This window comes from Dioszegia hungarica (assembly GCF_025882075.1).
Source record: "Dioszegia hungarica strain PDD-24b-2 chromosome Unknown MKK02contig_16, whole genome shotgun sequence".
NCBI lineage: Eukaryota > Fungi > Basidiomycota > Tremellomycetes > Tremellales > Bulleribasidiaceae > Dioszegia > Dioszegia hungarica.
Genome location: NW_026515773.1, coordinates 1945564 through 1964690, shown reverse-complemented (window position 1 = coordinate 1964690; position 19127 = coordinate 1945564). Strand labels below are relative to the sequence as shown.

Genomic DNA, 19127 nt, shown 5'->3' with positions numbered 1-19127 from the left:
CCGCCCAGGCTGCTCGCTGTCGAAACCCAATCTGCGCCTCTGCTTACTCTTCCTCTCAACGTGGAACGTGCTCTCAACTTCACTGTCAGTATACCAAGCAACACTTACATCAACCATGTCGCCGAATCGCCAGCTCTCCTACTCATCCGCTCGACACCCGACAAAGATCCAAGAGGTCTTTGTCGGGATGGCCTTCCACTTCCACCCAGCCAAGGGCGACAGCAAAGGTGGAAGTTCTGCTGACGAGAGCAAGGGCAAGGAGGGGGATATGGAGTACACCATGGTACTGCATGATGGGACTGGTGTGATGGAGTCGGAGACGTTCCATCGGGACTTTGAATCGCACAAGGGGGAAGAGGCGCGAGCGAAAGCTGCGGCGGATTTCGCGGAGGAGGTGTTGGTGCGATTGATAGATGTGCAAGAGAAGCAGAAGATGGATGTAAGTCGTGTTTTAAAACTGATGAGGAAGACAGGCTGATTGCCGCTGATCAGGGTGCTGGCGGTTGCTGAGCCTCTTCCTGAAGAGCTCAAGCACCTCAAGGGCTTGGAATTCGCTGCGACGGTCTGGCTGCATCTAGATGCTATCCCGTATGTCTAGGCGCCTTGCGAATCGCCATCATACTGACTATCAGGTTTGTCATCGCCGCCCCTACCGCTATGTTCACTGGCCTGCCCGCGCTGGCGACGGACACAACGGCTACCGGCGCAATAAGCAGCGCACTCAAGTATCTGCACCCAGTACGTCGGGCTGCTCTGCTATGCACACCTATAATGGGAAGAGATGAGCTCTGGCTAAACTACAGGCCACACATAGTGCCACCACGGTCGATACGGATCCTAAGGACCACCAAGTACTGGTCGATTGCGATGGGAATGTGACGTTGTGCAGCTTGCTGCAATACCAAGAGAGCACATCCCCTGAGGTACGTCACGCCCGTCTCATCAAGTCAGTAGAGCAGACGACGCTGACGGGACAGCTCTGGAAACGCTTCCTCGCCCTCTCAGCACATCACAAATCCCACCACACCACCATCGCCTTCTTCTCCGCCACGCCTCAAGGCGGTGGAGTCGCCCTTATGCGACATGCGCTCATCCGTCTCTGGCGGCTGGTCGGTCTTGACGTCAAGTGGTACACTCCCGAAGGTCATCCAGCGATCTTTGATATCACCAAGCGGAAGATCCACAATGTGCTGCAGGGCGTGGCGGACGAAGGGGAGGAGATGAATGACGAGGATAAGAAATCGTTCGAGGCATGGACCGAGCAGAACTGTGAGTGGAGCACGGGGCAGCTTTATTGGGAGAAGAGAAGCTGATCTGCATAAGACGAGAAGTTCTGGACGCAGGGCGCAATCGATGCGGATCTCATCATCATTGACGATCCTCAACGTATGTCTTTTTCTGGGCTAGACTCGGGACGTGCAGTGCTGACGATCATAGTGACCGCGCTTGTTCCCATCATCAAGAAACATCGGCCAGATGCCAAGATTATCTTCCGCTCCCACATCCAAAGTGATCATATGTCCCTCGGACTGTCAAAGACTTATACCTGATCTCATCTAGTACAATCTGCTTTGACCGACGACCCTTCTACCCCTCAATACCGGACTTGGAACTATCTCTATAACTTCATCAAGGATATCGACCTCTTCTTGGCTGTGAGTAGGCGCTTGATGGACGAAGAGCACTTGCTTACCCGACAGCATCCGGTCAAGGAGTTTGTTCCCGAGAACGTCAGGGAGAAGCTTCCTGTACTCTATATGGCCCCTTCAACCGAGTAAGCCTACTTTCAACCCTCATGGATAGCGCTGATCTTTGCAGTCCACTTGACGGCCTGAACAAGCCGTACGGGACAGCATCGGTCCAGTACTTCCGGCAATACTTCAACCACTTTGCGTCGGAGCAAGGCGGAAACACGATCGACTGGGACAGGGTGAGTATCTCTTGTTTCCAGGCGTTCGCTCGGCTGATGAACCAGGGTTATATCTGCCAGATCGCCCGATTTGATCCCTCCAAGGGTACATCTCCTCTTACGAGGTCTAACCCGGCGAACGAGGCTGACTGAGTCTAGGTATTGACGTCCTGCTCGAAGCATACCTCCAGTTCCGGCAAGCGCTCGAGAAGCTTGATTCGCCACCCGAGAATGGCGGGCCGCAGATGATCATCATGGGTCATGGTAGCGTGGACGATCCGGACGGGACGAGGATCTAGTGAGTCTCTTCTGTGTTCCCTCTGGCCTTGGCAGCTAGCTGATGATGAAACAGCGAAGAGATCCATAAGGTCCGTGGATATTGACCCGGCTATGGTAGGTGTGACTTTTGCTGATGCCGCAGACATTGGACAAAGACGAGTATGAGCTGGTGACGACCGATGTAGCGGTCGTTCGTGCGCCTCCGAGTGACTCTATACTGGGGTGTATCCTGCAGGGTGCCTGGGTGGTAACTCAGCTTTCGACTCGGTAAGCCACCTCAGCGCCCACGACTGGACATGACTGACATTATCAGGGAAGGTTTCGAGGTCAAAGTCACCGAAGCCATCAACATGCGCGTCCCTATCATCGCCTCCGACGCAGGCGGGATCCCCCTCCAGGTCAAAAACGGCGAGAACGGCTGGATCGTACCTTCCGGCGACTCCAAAGCCGTCTCTTCCCTCCTCATGGACATCTACACCGGTAAAGAGAAGATCAAGCGGGACATCTCGTCCGACCAAAAACTCGACAACAAGGACAACGCCGAGTCGGACAAACAGGACGGCAGCAAGTCTGACCCGAACGCCTTTGCCGAGGCGTTCGTACGTGACTTTAAGCGGCCGATGATCCCCATCAAGGCGGACAAGGCGTCGACGTCCGAGGACTTCTGGACAGTCGGGAATGCTACCAAGTGGATGTTGCTCACGAGTCGGGTGCTGGGCCTGGGGATCGATGCGGGGCAGGATGGGGGAAAGGGGACTCGGGCGTTATTGCAGGAGATGGGAGTGGGGAAGGCGCTGGAGCGCAAGGAAGAGAATGTGTGGAAGATCGTAATGGGTGGGGATCTGGTTGAAGGGGAGGGTGCGATCAGGGAGCATCAGTAAGATCTGTAGATCATAGATGTGTAGAGAGTAGAGACATAGAGTGTGACTGGGCAATATCTGTAGAGGTTGAGATGTATGACTCGGACAAGACTCCCGGGCACAAGAGGCCATTCTCCCGATGAGATGTCTGATGAAAGGTCGATCGAATTCAACTAGTGTATACAACTTTGAGCACGGCGCTCTCTGCGTGCCTCACTTCTTCTTCTTCTTCCCCTTGGCCGAACCTGGTAATACGACCAAATCTCCGCCTTCTCCCGCATCCGCCCCGCCCGCTTCCTGTATCTTCAAACCAGCCTCCAAACTAAACATCAAATCCCTAACCGTCTCCTCCAGACCCTTCACTTCCTCCTCCTTCTGACCCCTGAGCTTGCCCTCCACCTCGACCTCCTCGCTCAGCCTCTTGACCCTCTGCGCCAACCCCTCACTCATCGCCTTCTCCGCCTCGAGATTCCTCGCCAGATCTCGAGCAAGAGTAGCAGCTTTGCTAGCCTTCTTCTCTGCCTTTTCCCGCGCAGCCTCCGCTTCCCGTAATGCCGCAGCGGCCGATTCGGCCTGGATGCGGAGGGTGTCGAGGTCCGCAGCTGCCGGAGCGTGTGAAATGGCTTGGGACTCGTAGTGCTGGCGCATGGCTTCGAGCTGCGAGGAGAGGAGGTAGGAGTATTCCAGTGTGATGGCTTCGATGGTAGACATCTTTTCTGCGTCGGTGGAGGATGGTCCGGCTTGGTCGTCAGGTGGAGTTGAGGTGGGATTGGCAGGGAGGGGTCGAGAGGCAGAAGCGAAAGGTAGTGGTCGAGAAAGGGCGGTTACGAGCGATGATGCTGATGGGAGTTCGACGAGCTTGCCGTCCGTCCGGGTCTGAATTAGACGATGGACATAGCTATACAGTCAGCTTTCGAGTTGCCGAGGACTCACTTATCCCCCTTGTAATCCCATACCCGTTGCGTTTCCAGTTCCATCGCCAGCACATGACCACTCTCTTCCCAGTGCCGCCTCGCATGCCCCTTTCCCGGCTCATACCGCCCACAGCCTACCACGCCACATACCACGCAGATCCAGTTATGCGTTGTGCTATCGCACATTGCGCATTTGGTCATCCGCAGAATCTCATCCCGCACGTTCGGCCCACCTGGTCTCGCCTGCTGTTGCTGTTGACCCGAAGAGAGAAGTAGATGGGACACCCGGCAGACGGGACATCTCGAGTCGCCCCATTTGCGAAGACAGTCGCAGTCGAATGTGTGAGCACAGGGAAGAGTGACAAGTCCGGTGACTGTGGAGTCTAGGCGCTCGAGGCAGACTGGGCAGGAAGGGAGTTCCGTCCGGTCCGGAGAGGGAATACCGGTGAGCAAGCCAGAGAGCTCTTTTGCGCGCGAGGAGTAGACCGAAGGAGGGAAGGCCGGTATAGCGGTAGGAGTGGATGCCTTTTGTGTGCGGGAGGAAGGAGACTGCTCTATGCGGTGGAGTACGAGGTGGTGGATCCGGATTGGATGGCAAGTCTCGCGCGCGTCCAGCGTGGAGAAGGCGCGGCCGGTGAAGATGACGAGGAAGTCCGATGCCTGGAGTGGGTCTCGAAACTTGAGCAGAACGATAGAGCGATTCGGAGTAGTAGCTTCTCTGAGAGGCGTGAGCTATGCGCGTCTACTAGACAGAATATTGTGCAACTCACCTGATCATACGAACACCCTCCAGGCATGTTCCCCATCCACCTATAAACTCGAGAAAGTCCGCCGGACGCATCCACGCCGGAACCGCCAGTATAGCAATCAGACTCCCATCTTCCCCTTCTGCTTTGTCACCCGCCCATTCTCCTCCTTCCTTTGATGCCATCCGGCTTGACTCGCCCACCGGGTGCGCATCCAGCGACGCGATCAGGTTCGACGGCGGTGGGTGTCGAAACAAGTGCACCACGCCCCGTCCGACCTGGGTCACGCCCTGAGCGACCGACGAGTCGAGCGGATTTGGACCGGGAAAGTGAGCGAGGAGGGGCTGAAGCGAGAGGTCATCCGGGCTCGGTCGCTTCTTCGCCGAGGGCTTCTCAGTCTCGCTCGACCCAGCCGAGGCCGACCCGGGCACGCTCCGACCTGAGACGCCATTCTTCCGCCGAGCTGCCGAGCTGGGCCTGAAGGCCGAAGCGGACTGAGATGGGTCCCCCATGTCCGAGCTCTTCTCGCGCGTAAAGTCGACCCAGTCGACCTCGATATCGCCTGAGCGCCAGTCTGCAGTTCCCGATGTGAGGTCTTCGCTGGAGTCGGGTCGAATAGCGATGATGATGGAGTAGAGCTGGTCGCGCGTTGCTCCACCGGCTGATACCATGCTATCTAAGCATGATCATCAGTTCGAGGTAGATGTATGGTTGCTGAAGTGTTCGACGGACTTGGGTGGCAAATCAGGTGGAATTTCTGAACACCTTTCCTGTCTTGCCTCTCTACCTCTTACTTGAAGCTATCAATCGCTCTTAGCCATAGCCAGGCGCTGCAGAGCCAGCATGGTGTTCATCACTGGACTGGCGAGCTGTTCCCGCTCAATTCACACGGTATCTCCATCGATGTTGGACGCAGCCGGGCCATTCCTCCGCGGAAGACCACATCGATCATTCCGCTCACCCTTCTCTACTGGTCCACCACCCGCAGCAAGACAGGTCCTCGGTCGCATCACACCAAAGAGAGTAGCTATTCCCATCTCACCAGGCAGTGGTATCCCTCGAGATGCCTCATTACCTAGACCGTCGATCTGGAGACCGATAATCGTTAGTCCACGTCGCCATCCAGACGGCGGTGGGTCAACGCTGACTCCCAGTTCTGCTTAGGCTTCGGCGGCGCAGGCTACGTCTTAGCTGCGGCTTATACCAACGCCGACACCGAGAAATGGACTTCGAGGCTGGGATCTGGGGGAGGGTGGTTCAGACGGGGTCCGATCGTTACCGACCAGGAGATAGCTAGGGCGAAGCAGGTCGACGCTGCCAAGGTGACTCCTGCATGTGACTCCGGATACGGCTTAGCTCACTTTATCAGCAAGCCCAGATCACAGTCAACAGACTGCCCCAGACCTTGTCGTTCCTTCCCAAGGTACTCCTCGTCCCGATCCTTCGGATATACGTTACGGTCGAAGAGTACATCCTCAACACTCCGCCTGCACGGGTCGTCCCGATGCAGGTCGCTGCTGGAATGGGAGTGGTGTTCTTGGCATGGCGAGTGGGGAGATGGGAGCCGTTCATGCGGAAATGGTTTCTGCACCGGCCGGTGCTGTTCACCGGCGGTGTGAGGAGGGAATGGGCAAATTGCGTGACGCTGTTCACTAGTGTGGTGAGTCTTGAGTCGAGTTCTCGGATCGAAGCCCTCGCTGACTGGCTAGATATCACATCAATCGTTCGCCCACTTCTTCTTCAACTCATTCGCCCTCACCTCATTCGGTGCTGCAGCCTACACCTACCTCTCCATCCCCACCCCTTCCGACTTCCCCATGCCCACTTCCACCCACACGCCCCACTTCCTCGCCTTCTTACTCGCCGGCGGCCTTTTCTCCTCCCTCGCCAGTCATCTCTGGACCAACCTTGTCCGCCTTCCCCGCTTACTCCGGACTCTCGCCTCCCCCGCTCGATTATCCTCCGCACAGGCTCTCGCTTCGCACCAGGCTATCTTGCCCTCCCTAGGGGCAAGTGGAGCCATCTATGCCGCGCTGACGGTCACTGCATGCGCATTCCCGGATAGCAATGTCGGTATTATTTTGGTGCCGTTCATCAGCTTCCCGATCTGGGCGGGCGTAGGGGGGATGATAGCGCTGGATCTGGTCGGTCTGATTAGGGGCTGGCAGTGAGTGAACAGCATACGGGTCATTGCGTCGCGCTGACATGATAGGATGTTTGACCATGTCGCACATTTGGGTGGAGCAGCGTTCGGGCTGATCTACTACACGGTTGGCCGGGACGTGTGGTCCTGGGTGAGGCGGACGTTGGGGATGGCGGAAGCCAGATCAAAAGCATGAGAGTCCAGTCAGGGTCACGTCCTACATAAACAGCTCTCTCAGTTTCACAGAGGTATTTGTCATCAGGCGCTGAAACTACTGATCACAAGAAGCTCGTACTGATCGATACTTTCACTTATTCGCTGCGGTAGGGCACGGACCCTCCTACAACCCTCCATCCATGGCCAGTGCGAGTAGCAACAGCAGTGGCGTGATCCTGATGCTGCTTCGAGTGTGTGGCTGCAGCAGGCCTCTATGCAGGTCATTATATGGGGCTTACGTGAAGGCACCGTCTGGTCGACGCACGGATCCCTTCGCTGACTCAAGGTCGTGGGTACGGCGTGATGAGCTACTTATCGAACGCACGTCACCTGGTGGTAACACCTGAAGATCGAGGAATCTCTCCAGATCTGCGTTCGAAGAGGTGTCTGATCGGTATCCGGTACAGCTACCGCGAAACTCGCGACTCAATGCAAACTTGCAAAGCAAAGTATGCATCTGAGCATGGGGGAGGGTATAGACACGTGACCCGGAGAGGGAGTCGGTGACGTCTAGACGACGGAAGCAGGATTCGCGCTCGCAGCCACACTCGTCGCCAGGTAAGCACCGGCTGCTTGAGAACCGTTTGCGGCCAGCAGATTCAGCAACATTTCGCTGAGCGGGTAGTCTTTGAGCCCATCAAACACTTCCCTCGAGATGAAGATCCCGGCGCCTGCCCCGAGCGCGAGATACCCCGCAGCGCCCACATTGCACATTGCGGAGGTGGGTGGGATCTCCAGTGCGCAACGCGTGCTGCATCTGGGAGCAGACGGCAGCAGAGAGTCCGGCCGAGACGAGAGTCAGTGCTGCGATCTCAAGGAGCCCGGTGTCTGGATGGAGCGAGACGGACCATACCCATGCAGGCGGGGCGAGAGTCCAGGCCATCCTGCTGATGGTTTTCTGAGTGTGCGGATCGGGCTTCAGGCTGGAGAGAAGTTCGGTAAGGCGGCTCCCCAGATCAGTGAGGGTTCGGAAAGTCTGGGTGGGCGGGGCGACTGAAGTCAATTCAGTGGGGTCGGGGCGGACAAGGAGCTGGATAGCTTGACCATCTTCGGCGGGGTCGCTCATCTGATCAGGAGCAGGCTGGATTTGGGCCCAGGTAGACAAAGGCGATGCTTGGAGCTGGAGGTGTGGCAAGGAGGCCGGGCTGAAGGGCGAAAGTGCGTTTCTGGAGTGCTAGTGGCGAAGGAGACAGGAGGGGGAAGGTGACCTAGCCTGAAAAGGCAAACTCCCATGTCGGACTTCCACTGCTGCCCCTTCAAACACCTCTCCGCCTCGCTGTCAAAGGAACTGGATAGTATCTTCCAGTGTGGGGCACTGATACTCTCTGAACAAAACACCACCTCATCCTTCTCGGGCCGTTGATACGATCGCGTTCGCGAGGCTGTCGCCACGTTAATAGAATGTGCCACACCAGTGGCGGGGTCGTTCTGTGATATACCTAGTCTCATGCAAGGGGCTTCGACACGCCAACCCCCAGCATTGTACCCCCGCACGCGAGAGACTCCTCTGGCTGGCTTGCCCAATCCGCCTCGCACTGGCTGCTGGACCTATGTATTCTGAGGTGGGTTCCTGGTGTTATAGCTTGAGCATGATTGCCACGTGGGAGATGTTGGCCTTTGTTGTTGTGAGTTCCACCCGGACCGCACCGATCTCGCAGCTTTTCCGGCTTTCTGCTGCGATACTGTGAGCTCGGGACGATATCAAATCGCGTATGCAGCACGAGGAGTTGCAGTACTGGGTCGGCCTCCGTTCTGCGGCTCAGAACAGCTAGGCCACAGCATCAGCGGTTACAACAGCGCTCGTTCTCTGGGCTCCATCGGGGTCATCGGATTTGTTGACGCATTTCGCTTTCAGGGTCTTTAATTCGGTACGGTAACGGAACCTGTCACTCTGCTCCTTCACTCAAACCTGCTAGACACTGTATTGTCCCTTGTTGGTATCCATCTAGTACACAGCTAGACAGGTCTGTAGTCCTCCCCCCCTCCCCACTCCCGACCCACCGCTCGGCGCGCAAAAGCGGCTTCGCTGGACGGAAAGCCACTCGCAGCGAAACTCGTTCACCTCTGTTGATTTCGGACAGTTTCTCGCCAGTCAGCCCAGCTGAGACCACCAATCCGGACAAGCGATCTATCTCTTCCTTTAGCTTCTTACCTCTCCTTCATCTACCAGTCATCTGTACATAGCATTGGGGGAGCTCGCTTCTTGGCCACGTCCAGAGCATGGCAGAATTAGAGACCAGCACAGAGGTAAGTCCAGCTTTCCAGCTCCAGCTGTCCGCATTCCTCCACCACTGCGACTGCGCTCCACCCATCCCTGCACAAAGCCCCATCTCTGCTCAGCAGGGCTCCTGTCGCCTCGTCTACCCCAGCCCCAACTCTCTCTCGCCCACTGCGATACAATCTCAGCAGCCCACCTTTGACATTGGTGCGACTCTGTTTTGTTTACCCTGACGTGGAGCGGGAAGGAGAGGCTGGTGGCCTTTGTTTTCACGTCAACACTCCTGCCTTTCACTCTCTTTCCTTTCTTCATTCTCTTGAGCTCAAACACCACACCTCTCTCTACACCTTGCCGAGCTTGCGCAGTCGGTCATCCACCTCTTGGGCTCGCTGGTCCGCAGCTTTTACTTTAGCTGATCCATTCCAGCTAGTCAATACATCGTCATTCTCCATCGACACTTCATTCTACGGTGTACCTCTCGAGGTCGAGTACAGATCCGTTATGGTCGGCACCGGTACACGGGCGGCCGTTGGTGTCTCTGTGCGTATTCACTTTCTTTGACTGCCTTCGGACTTGGCTGACCAAGCAATAGCAGCCCATCCGCCAGTCCCCGCGGAAAGCCTCCCACCCCTCTGCACCCATCCATAACGCTCAATCTGCTCCACTGGCTCCAGCACCGGCTCACCTCCTCCCAACCCCACTCTCCAACTCTCCCTCCACCTCATCGCTCAACACCCAATCCCGCTACCCGCCCCATTTCGACCAGTCTCACCCCATGCACTTTGCGCCCGCCCCACCAGGCCCCGCTTCTCTCTCACACTCTGTCTCCGTCTCTGCCCGTGCCTCCACCGCCCTGTACACCCCGCGATCGCCATACCGGCCCGGAGAGTATGGCCGTGTTGATCGCCGACCCGAGACCACTAGCGAGCGGACCAAAATCGAGCGGAGGCTGTTTGGCGAGGATGAAGACGAGCTCATGAGAATGCGCGAGGAAGAGGAAGAGGAGGAAGAGGGGTGGAAGCGAAACCGAGGTAGTAGTCCGCTGCAGCCTGCGTTTGAAGCGAGGTTGATCTTGCGGAAAGGTGCACCGGTAGATCTGATTTCTTGGTATGTTCACCTTTCACCTCGTTCTCGCCGTTGATAGCTCCCGCACCTCCACCTTCCCTCGGATTCAAGAGGAGGACGGAGCTGACCTCCAGGCTCCGACGTAACTTCCATCACATCCCATCCCCATCCCACCCCTCGCTCACGTCCTCCACCTCGCTACTCGCTATCCGCGCCCTCCTCGCTGAGCGCTTCCCTCGACTACCAGAGTCCGAGGAGCTCGTCAAGGCCGTCACTGCTGCCTTTCCCCGCGTGCACATGGACTACGGACCGGTCGGATCAGAAGAACCACCGATGATCCGCGGTTTGGTCTGGAACGGTAAAGAGACGGTTTACGAGGACGTCAAGGGGGAAAAGGAGAAGGAGAGGGAGAAGGGCAGAGCGAGCCTAGAGGCAGCTGCTGCGACAAAGGGCAAGGGCGTCGCCGCTATTACCCCGGACAAGCGAGGCGGGCGAGGCCGACAGATCAACACCTCGATCGGCACCCAGCATGCTCAGGGCCATCATTACAAGAATGCCGCTCGACAGCCAACAGCCAACGGCTTCAATGTCAACGGGGCAGTCTCCCGCTCACCAACACAATCTACCCTCGTCTCGCCTACCACGTCCTCGTCTCGGCGTATCCTGCCCAATACGCCAGCCCGTTCAGTCCTGGAAGAATTCGCCGTTCTCGCTACACTTGCAGACAAGAGTCCAGTTCATCGGACCCAGTCACTCCCCGGTGATCGTATGGCCGTACCCTCCATGGCGTATAAGCTGGCCAGTATCTGCGACTCTTTCGGCGGCGAGGGCGACGGTGAGGGGGAGTCCAGCAACGCTCGGGCGTCCTCCAAGCGCAAAGCTAGCGCTAGCGGGGTCGGTGGGAAACGTCGAGCCAGCACCCCACCGCCAGGTCACGACTCGACCACGCCGGACAAGCTCGAGGGTCTGCTCGCTGCTGCGGAGACCATCGAGGGCTCACCCATGGCCTCCTTCCTCGACAACGATGGCGAGGGACGTGCGTCGGGTCAGCACAAGCGCCGTCGGACCATTGGCGGGATGGGTAGCATGCGGGAGATCATCGATGGAGGGTCTGGCCGGAAGGGCAAGGACATCAACGGGGACCGAGAGGGGTCGCCGGGCAAGCGGGGCGGGCCTAGCAGGATGCTTGGATGGGGCGGATCGGGCGGTCTGGCGGGTGTACCCGAGCACGGCGAGGACGAGCCGATGGGACAAGGCGAGGCTGGAGGAAGTGCTGCGGTGGCTCCAAAGGCGAAAGGCAAGGGCAGAGCTGCTGCTGGTACATCCGGCAGAGGGCGTGGTCGAGGGAGGGGCGGTAAAGCCAAGGCGGGCGGTCGTGCGCACGCCGACTCCAATGCCAGTCAGAAGTCCATCTCGGCCGTCTCGGCGCTGCTCCCTCCACCCATTCCCAGCGGCTCCAACACCCCCATGGACCTCGACGGCGGCGCGGATACCTCCGCCCTCGGTCTGGGCCTCTCCGACCCGTCTCAGCCACCCACGTATGCCGCCTCCGGCTCCGGCACTCCTTTCACCGGCAACCAGTCCCTCCCGCCTCCATCTCCTTCTACACCACACCCCAACTACCCGCGTGCGCGCAAGTCGAACGAACTCCCGACCGAGGGCTTGTACCCTGGCATCGACTGCAAGCCGCCGCACCCTTATCACGAGATGATCCGGCACGCGATCGAATCAGCTCCAGACAGGCGGCTTCAGCTCTCGCAGATCTACTCGAGCATCGCGGACCGGTTCCCGTTCTTTGCGGCGCTGGATGAGCGCAAGACTGCGGGGTGGCAGAACAGTATCAGGCACAATTTGAGCTTGAAGTGAGTGTTCTTGACTCATCCGACCACTCGGAAGCATAGCTGACGGACCAGGAAAATGTTTGTCCGCGTCAACAAGGTGGACGGTATCCCCGACGAAGGCGGCAAGGGCGGTTGGTGGACTGTCGAGCCTGGAATCCCGGATGAAGGGCGTCCAGGCCGCAAGTCCAAGGCTGTCGCGTCCGGTCCGGGCACGGTCGACCCGCTAGCGGGACCAGGACCGGCGTGGAAGGGCCGCAAGAGCGATGGGGACGTCAGCGCTGTTTCCGGCGAGGTGGGCAGCGTTCCGCAAGCCGCAACGCCGGCGCCTGCTGAGGGGGACTCCAAGCAGGCGGCGGCTGTGGAGGAGAAGGTGGAGGCGCCGCTGGCTACCGCGTCGGTCGTCCCCGTGGTGGGTGGGGAGAAGGCGGTGTTCGGTCCCGGGGTAGAGGGGAACATGGCGATGGGGCTCAACGCGGGGATGTAACGGCGAATAACGACCGCACTATCCTCAGCGGCGGATCCCGCTCTCCTCACATCAAAGACCACCCGCAACACCCTCATCATCATACATCACACTGTTCCCTTTACCTCACACCTATCGATATACCACAACCCTTATACTTCTTGATACGATCTCACGACCGCAATCAACCTATATACGAATCACCATACCACAACGAAACCTTGGACGTCTTTGAAGGAATTCATCTTGGGGAGGACGGAGGACGGAGGACGGAGGAAGGAGGAGGGAAGGCGGGGAAGAGGAGGGAGATACTAGTGTACTTGCGATCTTGTGTCAGAGGAGAAGGCACATCGCAGTTGTAGAAGATTAAATTAGAAAGATATAAAGGTCTAGGAAGGAAAGAAAGATGAGATGGGTTGTTTGCAATTTGACTGTGCTACTTCTCAGTTCTCACTCGAATCCTATTATTGTTGAGTCAAGGCCAGGCGGCGGCGATATAATCCTGCTCATCGGCATAGCTGACGGAGATGCGGCATTCTATGCTAACGAGCGCCAGCGCTGGCTGACGATGTTGGCGTGTGCACGTGATCTGAATCCTTTCGATCCGGTACGCGGGGAACACAAGGCCGACACCTTTGCGTTGTTCACCCCCCATTCCAGTCACACTCCTCCTCCCCGCGATGTCTATTGGGCCTCAGGAGCACACGGGGAGATCTTGCGGAGAGGTTGAGGCCTCTTGACAATGGATCTCGCTGAAGGCACCGTCAAGACTCATCAAGAGCTTGCCTTGTTCCTCACCCGTTCGATCTCAGACTTACTCCTGCGCTCAAACTTCACGGGCACACGGAGAGATCTTGAGGAGGAAACCCTGGGTGCATGCTCGTGCATGGGGCTCCCTTGTTGCCCACATGTCTCAAGGGGTCATCGTTCGCCCCTCCAAGGGAAACCCTGTTAAGAGGGGAGTCTCGGCCGCCTCCTTTGTGCTAGTTCCGTTGTTGAGACCTCGCACCTGATCTAGGGGTCCTCCATCTCCCATCTCTCCTTACAGGGGAAGGCTGACCGTAAGAGAGGGATCTCAGAAGTCTCCTTTGTTTTCCGCCTCTCCTATGTACCAGTCCTCGCCCGGTCAGCTCCCGTCCGAGCTATAAATATGGGCACCCCCGTGTATCCTGATCTCAATCAGCAGTCAGCACTCCTGCGCATCTCAAGACTATCACATCATCCAGCGACACCCCACGTACATCTACAAAATGCTCCTCTCACCCATCTTCGGCCTTCTCGCCACTCTCGCGCTCCTCCCTTCCGCTCTATGCGAAATGACTGAGCGCCAGGCCGAAGCCCGACTTATTGTCCGCAAAGATCGTGGTACGCGGGGTGAGGGCGTCGAATTCTACCATGGCTTCCGGTACCGGGCGCATCCCGGGATTCGTTTTGCCCTCGACAAGGAGGGCTATCCGATGGAGCAATCGTTCCAGATCAAGTATAAAAACGACAAAGGAGAGGCCCAGAGTGCGGAGGTGAGCCACATCCCTTTCTGAGCAAGTGAGACAAGAGGAAACGACTGAGACTATTTATAGTGTCACTATGACGGCAAGATGGATGAGGATGGATCTTTGGCCGTCTTCGTCATCGGCAACGGTGACAGCTACATGAGCCCTTGCTGGCACAACCACGGCGTCCAGATGATGTGCGATCCGGCACCCTCCTGTCAGCCCAACGGCGTGACGGACTTCTCGCCCAGTTTCTAAGGCGAGGTGATGTAGTCTCAGCCTTATAACAAGGTCTGTGACTGTGTAGGCATATTGTCAATGTAAGATAAATGGCGTCAAGTCGCGGCTAGTCCCACCGCCGCTTCCACACTTACTTGATCGTTCCAAGCCATTCCGCGGTAAATAGCCCTTGCTGACGGGCGCCGCTCTGGAGTTGTTGTGCCCTGGGTCAGTGCTACCCTTCATCGACTTTCGATTTGTCGTCAGAGAGCACGCAATGCCTACGGTGTCCGTCTCGCTGTCAGTGGCTGTGCCGAGCAGTCAACGAGCAGTCACTGAGATTCAGTATGACGGCATCATAAGGAATGAGGAGTTGGCCTGCACCCGGACCGGGCCGGTCTGACCCGCTCGGCCCCATGAGGGAACGCGGAACTGTTGGAGCGAAGATTCCGTCCACTTCTTGTACAAAACGTCTCGAAAGACGCCCTCACTTCGATCTCATCAATATATCCGAAATGACAGAGAAGCTCATACTGATCGGGACCCACGGTCACTACATCCATGCCCTGCTTTTTGACCCGGAGAAGAAGACGCTAAGAATGGGCACGCGGTTCGGGGAGACGAGCAGGGATCCTAGCTGGCTCACTGCGCACCCGTATGTACTGTCCCTCAGCCTTGCCTCACCATATGTTGACAACATCAGAACACTGTCCGATGTGATCTATGCGAACGGACACGTCTACGGTAAAGTCTTCGCTCTGCGCGTGACGGATAAGGAGGGTACGCTGGAGGTCATGAGCGAGGCTCAGTCAGGCGGGGCCGGACCGACGCATATTGCTGTACACCCTCAGGCTGGGATTGTGATTGCCCATGTCAGTATTGCACTCGATAGTGGTCTCCAACACGCCTAGAAGGAGCGATTGCTGATGTGATCAGTACAAGACCGGCAATGTTACAACACTCGCGATCTCCCCGACGGGTGAATTCCTGACCACAATGTCCAGGGGAGGGATCAACTCCTCACCCACATCCAACTTCGATCCTCTTCAACACTTCTCGGCCCTTCCCGCCACCCCCGACTTTGCATTCCATCCCCGTCAGGAAGCGCCTCACGCGCACCAGGTCGTCATCCACCCGCAATCTGGGGACGTCTTCGCACCTGATTTGGGGTCGAATGTTGTCTGGCGACTGCGGTGGGATGTGACGAAAAGGGAGCTGCTGCCAGTCTCTGCAGGTGCCTTGACTGGATTCTCGCCAGGAGACGGGCCGAGGCATTTGGTGTTCCACCCCGATGGTAAGCTGTCCGCCCCTCCCTGTACCCTCGTCTCGTCTCCTTAGAGTAAAGTGGAAGCTGATGGATCCCCAGGCAAGTATGTCTACACGTTGTGCGAGCTATCATCCGACATCGTCATCCACTCTCTCGACAAGCCCTCCTTCCCTATCGCCCGTCACTCCATCCTACCCTCATTCGACCGGTACCCCGCTTCCCCTCGCGCCGAACAGATGCTCGCGTCCGAAATCGTCCTCATCCCATCCCCATCCGGAGGGGAGATGCTGCTCATTGCCTCTAACCGCGACTCGCCTAATCCTGACGGAGACGCGCTTGCGCTGTTCACGGTCAGCTCAGACAACCCGGGACAGATCAGCCCGGCACAGCATCAATTCGTATTTGGTGCAGGCAAACATCTGCGGGGTGTCGCGGCGAATAAAGAGGGGAAGTGGGTATGCGTGACGAGCAGAAATCCGGGCGATGTCGTGATGTATGAAAGGGTGGGTGATGGGAGTCAGCTGAGGGAGGTGGCGCGTACGTCTTTAGGGCGGATCATGACACCCGTATGTCCGCTATGGATAGAGTGATATTTTGTACGCTTGTGATGTACTGCGACGCGGATGAGCCTATCTCCAGCCTGAGTCAGCGGCAGGATAGCCATCAGACCGTTCCTACGGCCAAAGGCAGCGCAAAATTGCACCTAGACTGAATCGCGTGGTGCGTCAGAACAAAGTAATATCTGCGCCTCAAAATGACATTCCTTTGTCTATCGATATCCGCATCGCACCTCTCTGACATGTTCAAGTGCTACTGGAGCAGGCCCGAGCTGCCCTGGGATTCCACACTGCAAGCAGATCCGTCAATAGCCATGTCGAACATCCACCGCAAGGGTATCACCGGCATCCACAGCTGGCACGATCTACTCGCCATCGCCTGCGCGTTCGTACTCATCGCCGTATGTATACAGCCCAGTCTTATCTTCAGCCTCTTCGGATATAGTCAACATCGGTCAAGCGTATGAGCTGCGCGGTCCCGCACTTCCAGCATGTACCGATATGAGTGGGTTGATGAGAGGTACTAGGATCAGGTGAGCGTCTCGTGAGTGACCCGCAGGGACCATAGGAATGGCCAGCACTGACTTCAGAGTGATGAGCTTGTGATGCAGACACGCCCCTCATCCGCTCAGACAATCGTAATGGTGCGCATCAATGGCGAGTTTAGATATTGGATGACAGATGCAACCAATCTCGTTTGCCTGACCATAAGCAGCCCGCACGTACAGCAGCTACAGCAGATATTCATTTCACATACAAAATCCTCTTCATTCCGCCTGAACACCCGCCCCGTGGCCTGCTTTCCTTCCTACGACGAGCTACCGAACACCGAGAACCGCCTGACCAAGCTCGGTCCGTATTCTTCGTAGTCTACCCGAGAGTGCGAGACGTTGAAGAACTCGGGCTGAGATGAAGTCAGCTCATGCGTGTCTGTGATGCAGTCCGAGAGCATGACTCACGGTCGACGCCATCAGACTTCCACCGTACCACACAGCATACCGTTGTCTCTTGTGCGAGATGACGTTGACCTCCACACCGCTCGACTACACTGTCAGCTCGACTCGATCGCGAGTGGCTGTCGTCTAGCTCACCTTCATCAAGCTCCCGCTCCTCGTCTCACTGCCCGCGATTCTTCCATCCACAATGTTCTTCACGTCCCGCTGCAACCGCTTCCCAAAGTCCTTGAACATCGTACTTCCACCCGAAAGCACAATGTTCTTGTACAGTCCTCGTCGGACATCGATAGGACTGGTCTGAATGACGGTGTCAACGACTTCGGGGAGAGGGGTGAGGAAGTCGGACGAGTAGATTTCGGGGTTGAAGAAGATTTCAGGGGCGAGGAAGCGCTCGTATCCGACGTCAATGTCGTATTTCTGGAAGTCAGCTTTGGAGTCTCGTCGATGAGGAGGAAGCTCCTTACTCGGCCTGTCACGCTGTGCTCTCCCGAGAATCGCGCAAAGTACTTGTACGGGTCGGCATCGTACTTCTTGAACTCCTTGACGATATCCTGGCAAACGTAGGTGTAGTCCTCCTTGATCTTCTCGGCACTGCGCAGTGAGCATGAGTCTCGATCTGGCGAAATGAGAGACTTACACCCTCATGGAGTCCTCTGGCGGAATAGACGCGCTATCTCCTCGATCCCTCAGAAGCTGCTGAACAAAGCTGGTGATATCTCTTCCAGCAATGGGGACGTGCTTGATCGATGAGCCGATAACGTAGCCTTCAGCCTATTCCGTCAGTTCCGATTCCTACCCTCAGAGTCAAGTACCACGTACGACTGGGATGGTGTCTGCCACAGGTCAGCTATTTCTCTACATATCGGAAAAGAGAGGCGAACTCACGCGTCACACCGTCTCCCGAATCGATGACCACACCCGTCAGTGTCCTCTCGGCGACTTTAGACGAAGTCCACGAGGCAGCGAGAGCGAGCACAGCCTGCACGGCGATATACCTAATAAATCAGCTCCCCGCTAGCAAGACGTCGAAGACGGAGAAGCTCACAAGCCTTGCACGTTGAAACTCTCAAACATGATCTCGGCGGTGTTTTCTCTGTTCTCAGGGGGGTTGAGTGGTGGTTCGGTCTGTCGAGTCAGCTGCGCCGGCTTCAGAATGGTAAGGATACGCACAAGAAGGACGTAGTGGTCTTCTGGCTCGGCGCGGAGATACTTGAATATACTCTGTTCCCAGAATCGCTCCATATGATCCCAGTTCTCAATCTGACCATGCTTGATGGGGTAGTGGAGGTCATATGTCCTGCCCAAGTCAGCTTTGCCCGTCTGAACAGCCGACCACCCGCTTTAAAAAGTCCAGACTCACTTGGAGTTCACAACCGCCTCATCTCCAATATAAAAGTCCAAATCCTCAATCCCTCGCTTACTCGCCAGATGGCTCGGCTTGCCCGCTACAGGAGGTGGCGCCCGTCCACCTGCTGAAGCTCCACCGCCGCTGGTAGGCTTCGCTCCGCCTCCACCACCGCCTGCCCCGGCGGTCTGGTGTGTTGCGATGACGGTTGGAAAGACGAATGAGGGTTCCGAGTTACCGGCGAACCTAGCGCTTCAGCTGACACTCACCGAATCCATTCGCGATGAGTTGAGGGAAGTGGGTAGCTGATCCATTGCCCTCGCCATGGCTGAGCCAGCAAGCGAGATGCGCAGACTGGCCTGCCGGCTGATGGACCGCCATGTTCCCGAGCCCCTATCTCCTCGCCCTTCGACCTTTCGTTGATCTAACTTACCCCATTTTCGTGTACCCCGTTCCATTGTCGATAACGAGCGGCGCCTGACGAGACATGGCTATGTAATCTATAGGTCTAGTATGGGCACCAGGATGATATGACAACAGCAGGTAGCTTGCTATATGCGGGGGCGATGACGGCGGGGAGCTCGGTGAGCTGCGACGGAACCAATTTTGGCTCAGAGATCAAGCCCGTGCGCAGCATTT

At 57.1% G+C, this 19127-nt stretch overlaps 7 protein-coding genes across 7 annotated transcripts; 5 read left to right on the top strand and 2 right to left on the bottom strand.

The window, feature by feature from the left end:
* Positions 1-115: 115 nt before the first annotated feature.
* Positions 116-3069, top strand: MKK02DRAFT_38875 (trehalose synthase; the record flags this gene model as incomplete). The annotated part of the gene is made up of 15 exons (XM_053090329.1): positions 116-439; positions 512-588; positions 633-738; positions 804-923; positions 978-1269; positions 1324-1386; positions 1438-1509; positions 1561-1655; positions 1701-1774; positions 1819-1930; positions 1976-2015; positions 2069-2207; positions 2262-2277; positions 2331-2455; positions 2502-3069. The coding sequence occupies 15 exons, from the start codon at positions 116-118 to the stop codon at positions 3067-3069; spliced, it is 2223 nt and encodes a 740-aa protein (XP_052943979.1).
* A 192-nt stretch (positions 3070-3261) lies between these two features.
* MKK02DRAFT_17283 (uncharacterized protein) lies at positions 3262-5379 on the bottom strand (the record flags this gene model as incomplete). Its single annotated transcript, XM_053085767.1, has 3 exons — positions 3262-3946; positions 3982-4680; positions 4733-5379. 3 exons carry the CDS (start codon positions 5377-5379, stop codon positions 3262-3264), a joined length of 2031 nt encoding a protein of 676 aa, XP_052943978.1.
* A 232-nt stretch (positions 5380-5611) lies between these two features.
* MKK02DRAFT_17903 (uncharacterized protein) lies at positions 5612-7047 on the top strand (the record flags this gene model as incomplete). The annotated part of the gene is made up of 5 exons (XM_053085858.1): positions 5612-5812; positions 5863-6030; positions 6078-6368; positions 6418-6875; positions 6921-7047. 5 exons carry the CDS (start codon positions 5612-5614, stop codon positions 7045-7047), a joined length of 1245 nt encoding a protein of 414 aa, XP_052943977.1.
* Positions 7048-9937: 2890 nt separating this feature from the next.
* On the top strand, positions 9938-12675 carry MKK02DRAFT_18157 (putative forkhead transcription factor 3; the record flags this gene model as incomplete). The annotated part of the gene is made up of 6 exons (XM_053085904.1): positions 9938-10392; positions 10485-10809; positions 10903-11124; positions 11179-11459; positions 11532-12212; positions 12264-12675. Coding segments are annotated over 6 exons (2376 nt in total), but the record flags the coding sequence as incomplete, so codon positions are not given.
* A 1229-nt stretch (positions 12676-13904) lies between these two features.
* Positions 13905-14402, top strand: MKK02DRAFT_38871 (uncharacterized protein; the record flags this gene model as incomplete). The annotated part of the gene is made up of 2 exons (XM_053090328.1): positions 13905-14171; positions 14232-14402. 2 exons carry the CDS (start codon positions 13905-13907, stop codon positions 14400-14402), a joined length of 438 nt encoding a protein of 145 aa, XP_052943975.1.
* Positions 14403-14878: 476 nt separating this feature from the next.
* MKK02DRAFT_38870 (Lactonase, 7-bladed beta-propeller-domain-containing protein) lies at positions 14879-16220 on the top strand (the record flags this gene model as incomplete). The annotated part of the gene is made up of 4 exons (XM_053090327.1): positions 14879-15018; positions 15067-15235; positions 15300-15657; positions 15730-16220. 4 exons carry the CDS (start codon positions 14879-14881, stop codon positions 16218-16220), a joined length of 1158 nt encoding a protein of 385 aa, XP_052943974.1.
* A 775-nt stretch (positions 16221-16995) lies between these two features.
* MKK02DRAFT_17190 (putative actin-like protein 3) lies at positions 16996-18977 on the bottom strand (the record flags this gene model as incomplete). The annotated part of the gene is made up of 12 exons (XM_053085752.1): positions 16996-17091; positions 17147-17230; positions 17279-17560; positions 17608-17734; positions 17781-17914; positions 17963-17976; positions 18029-18138; positions 18189-18268; positions 18314-18440; positions 18504-18612; positions 18658-18734; positions 18922-18977. 12 exons carry the CDS (start codon positions 18975-18977, stop codon positions 16996-16998), a joined length of 1296 nt encoding a protein of 431 aa, XP_052943973.1.
* Positions 18978-19127: the final 150 nt, after the last annotated feature.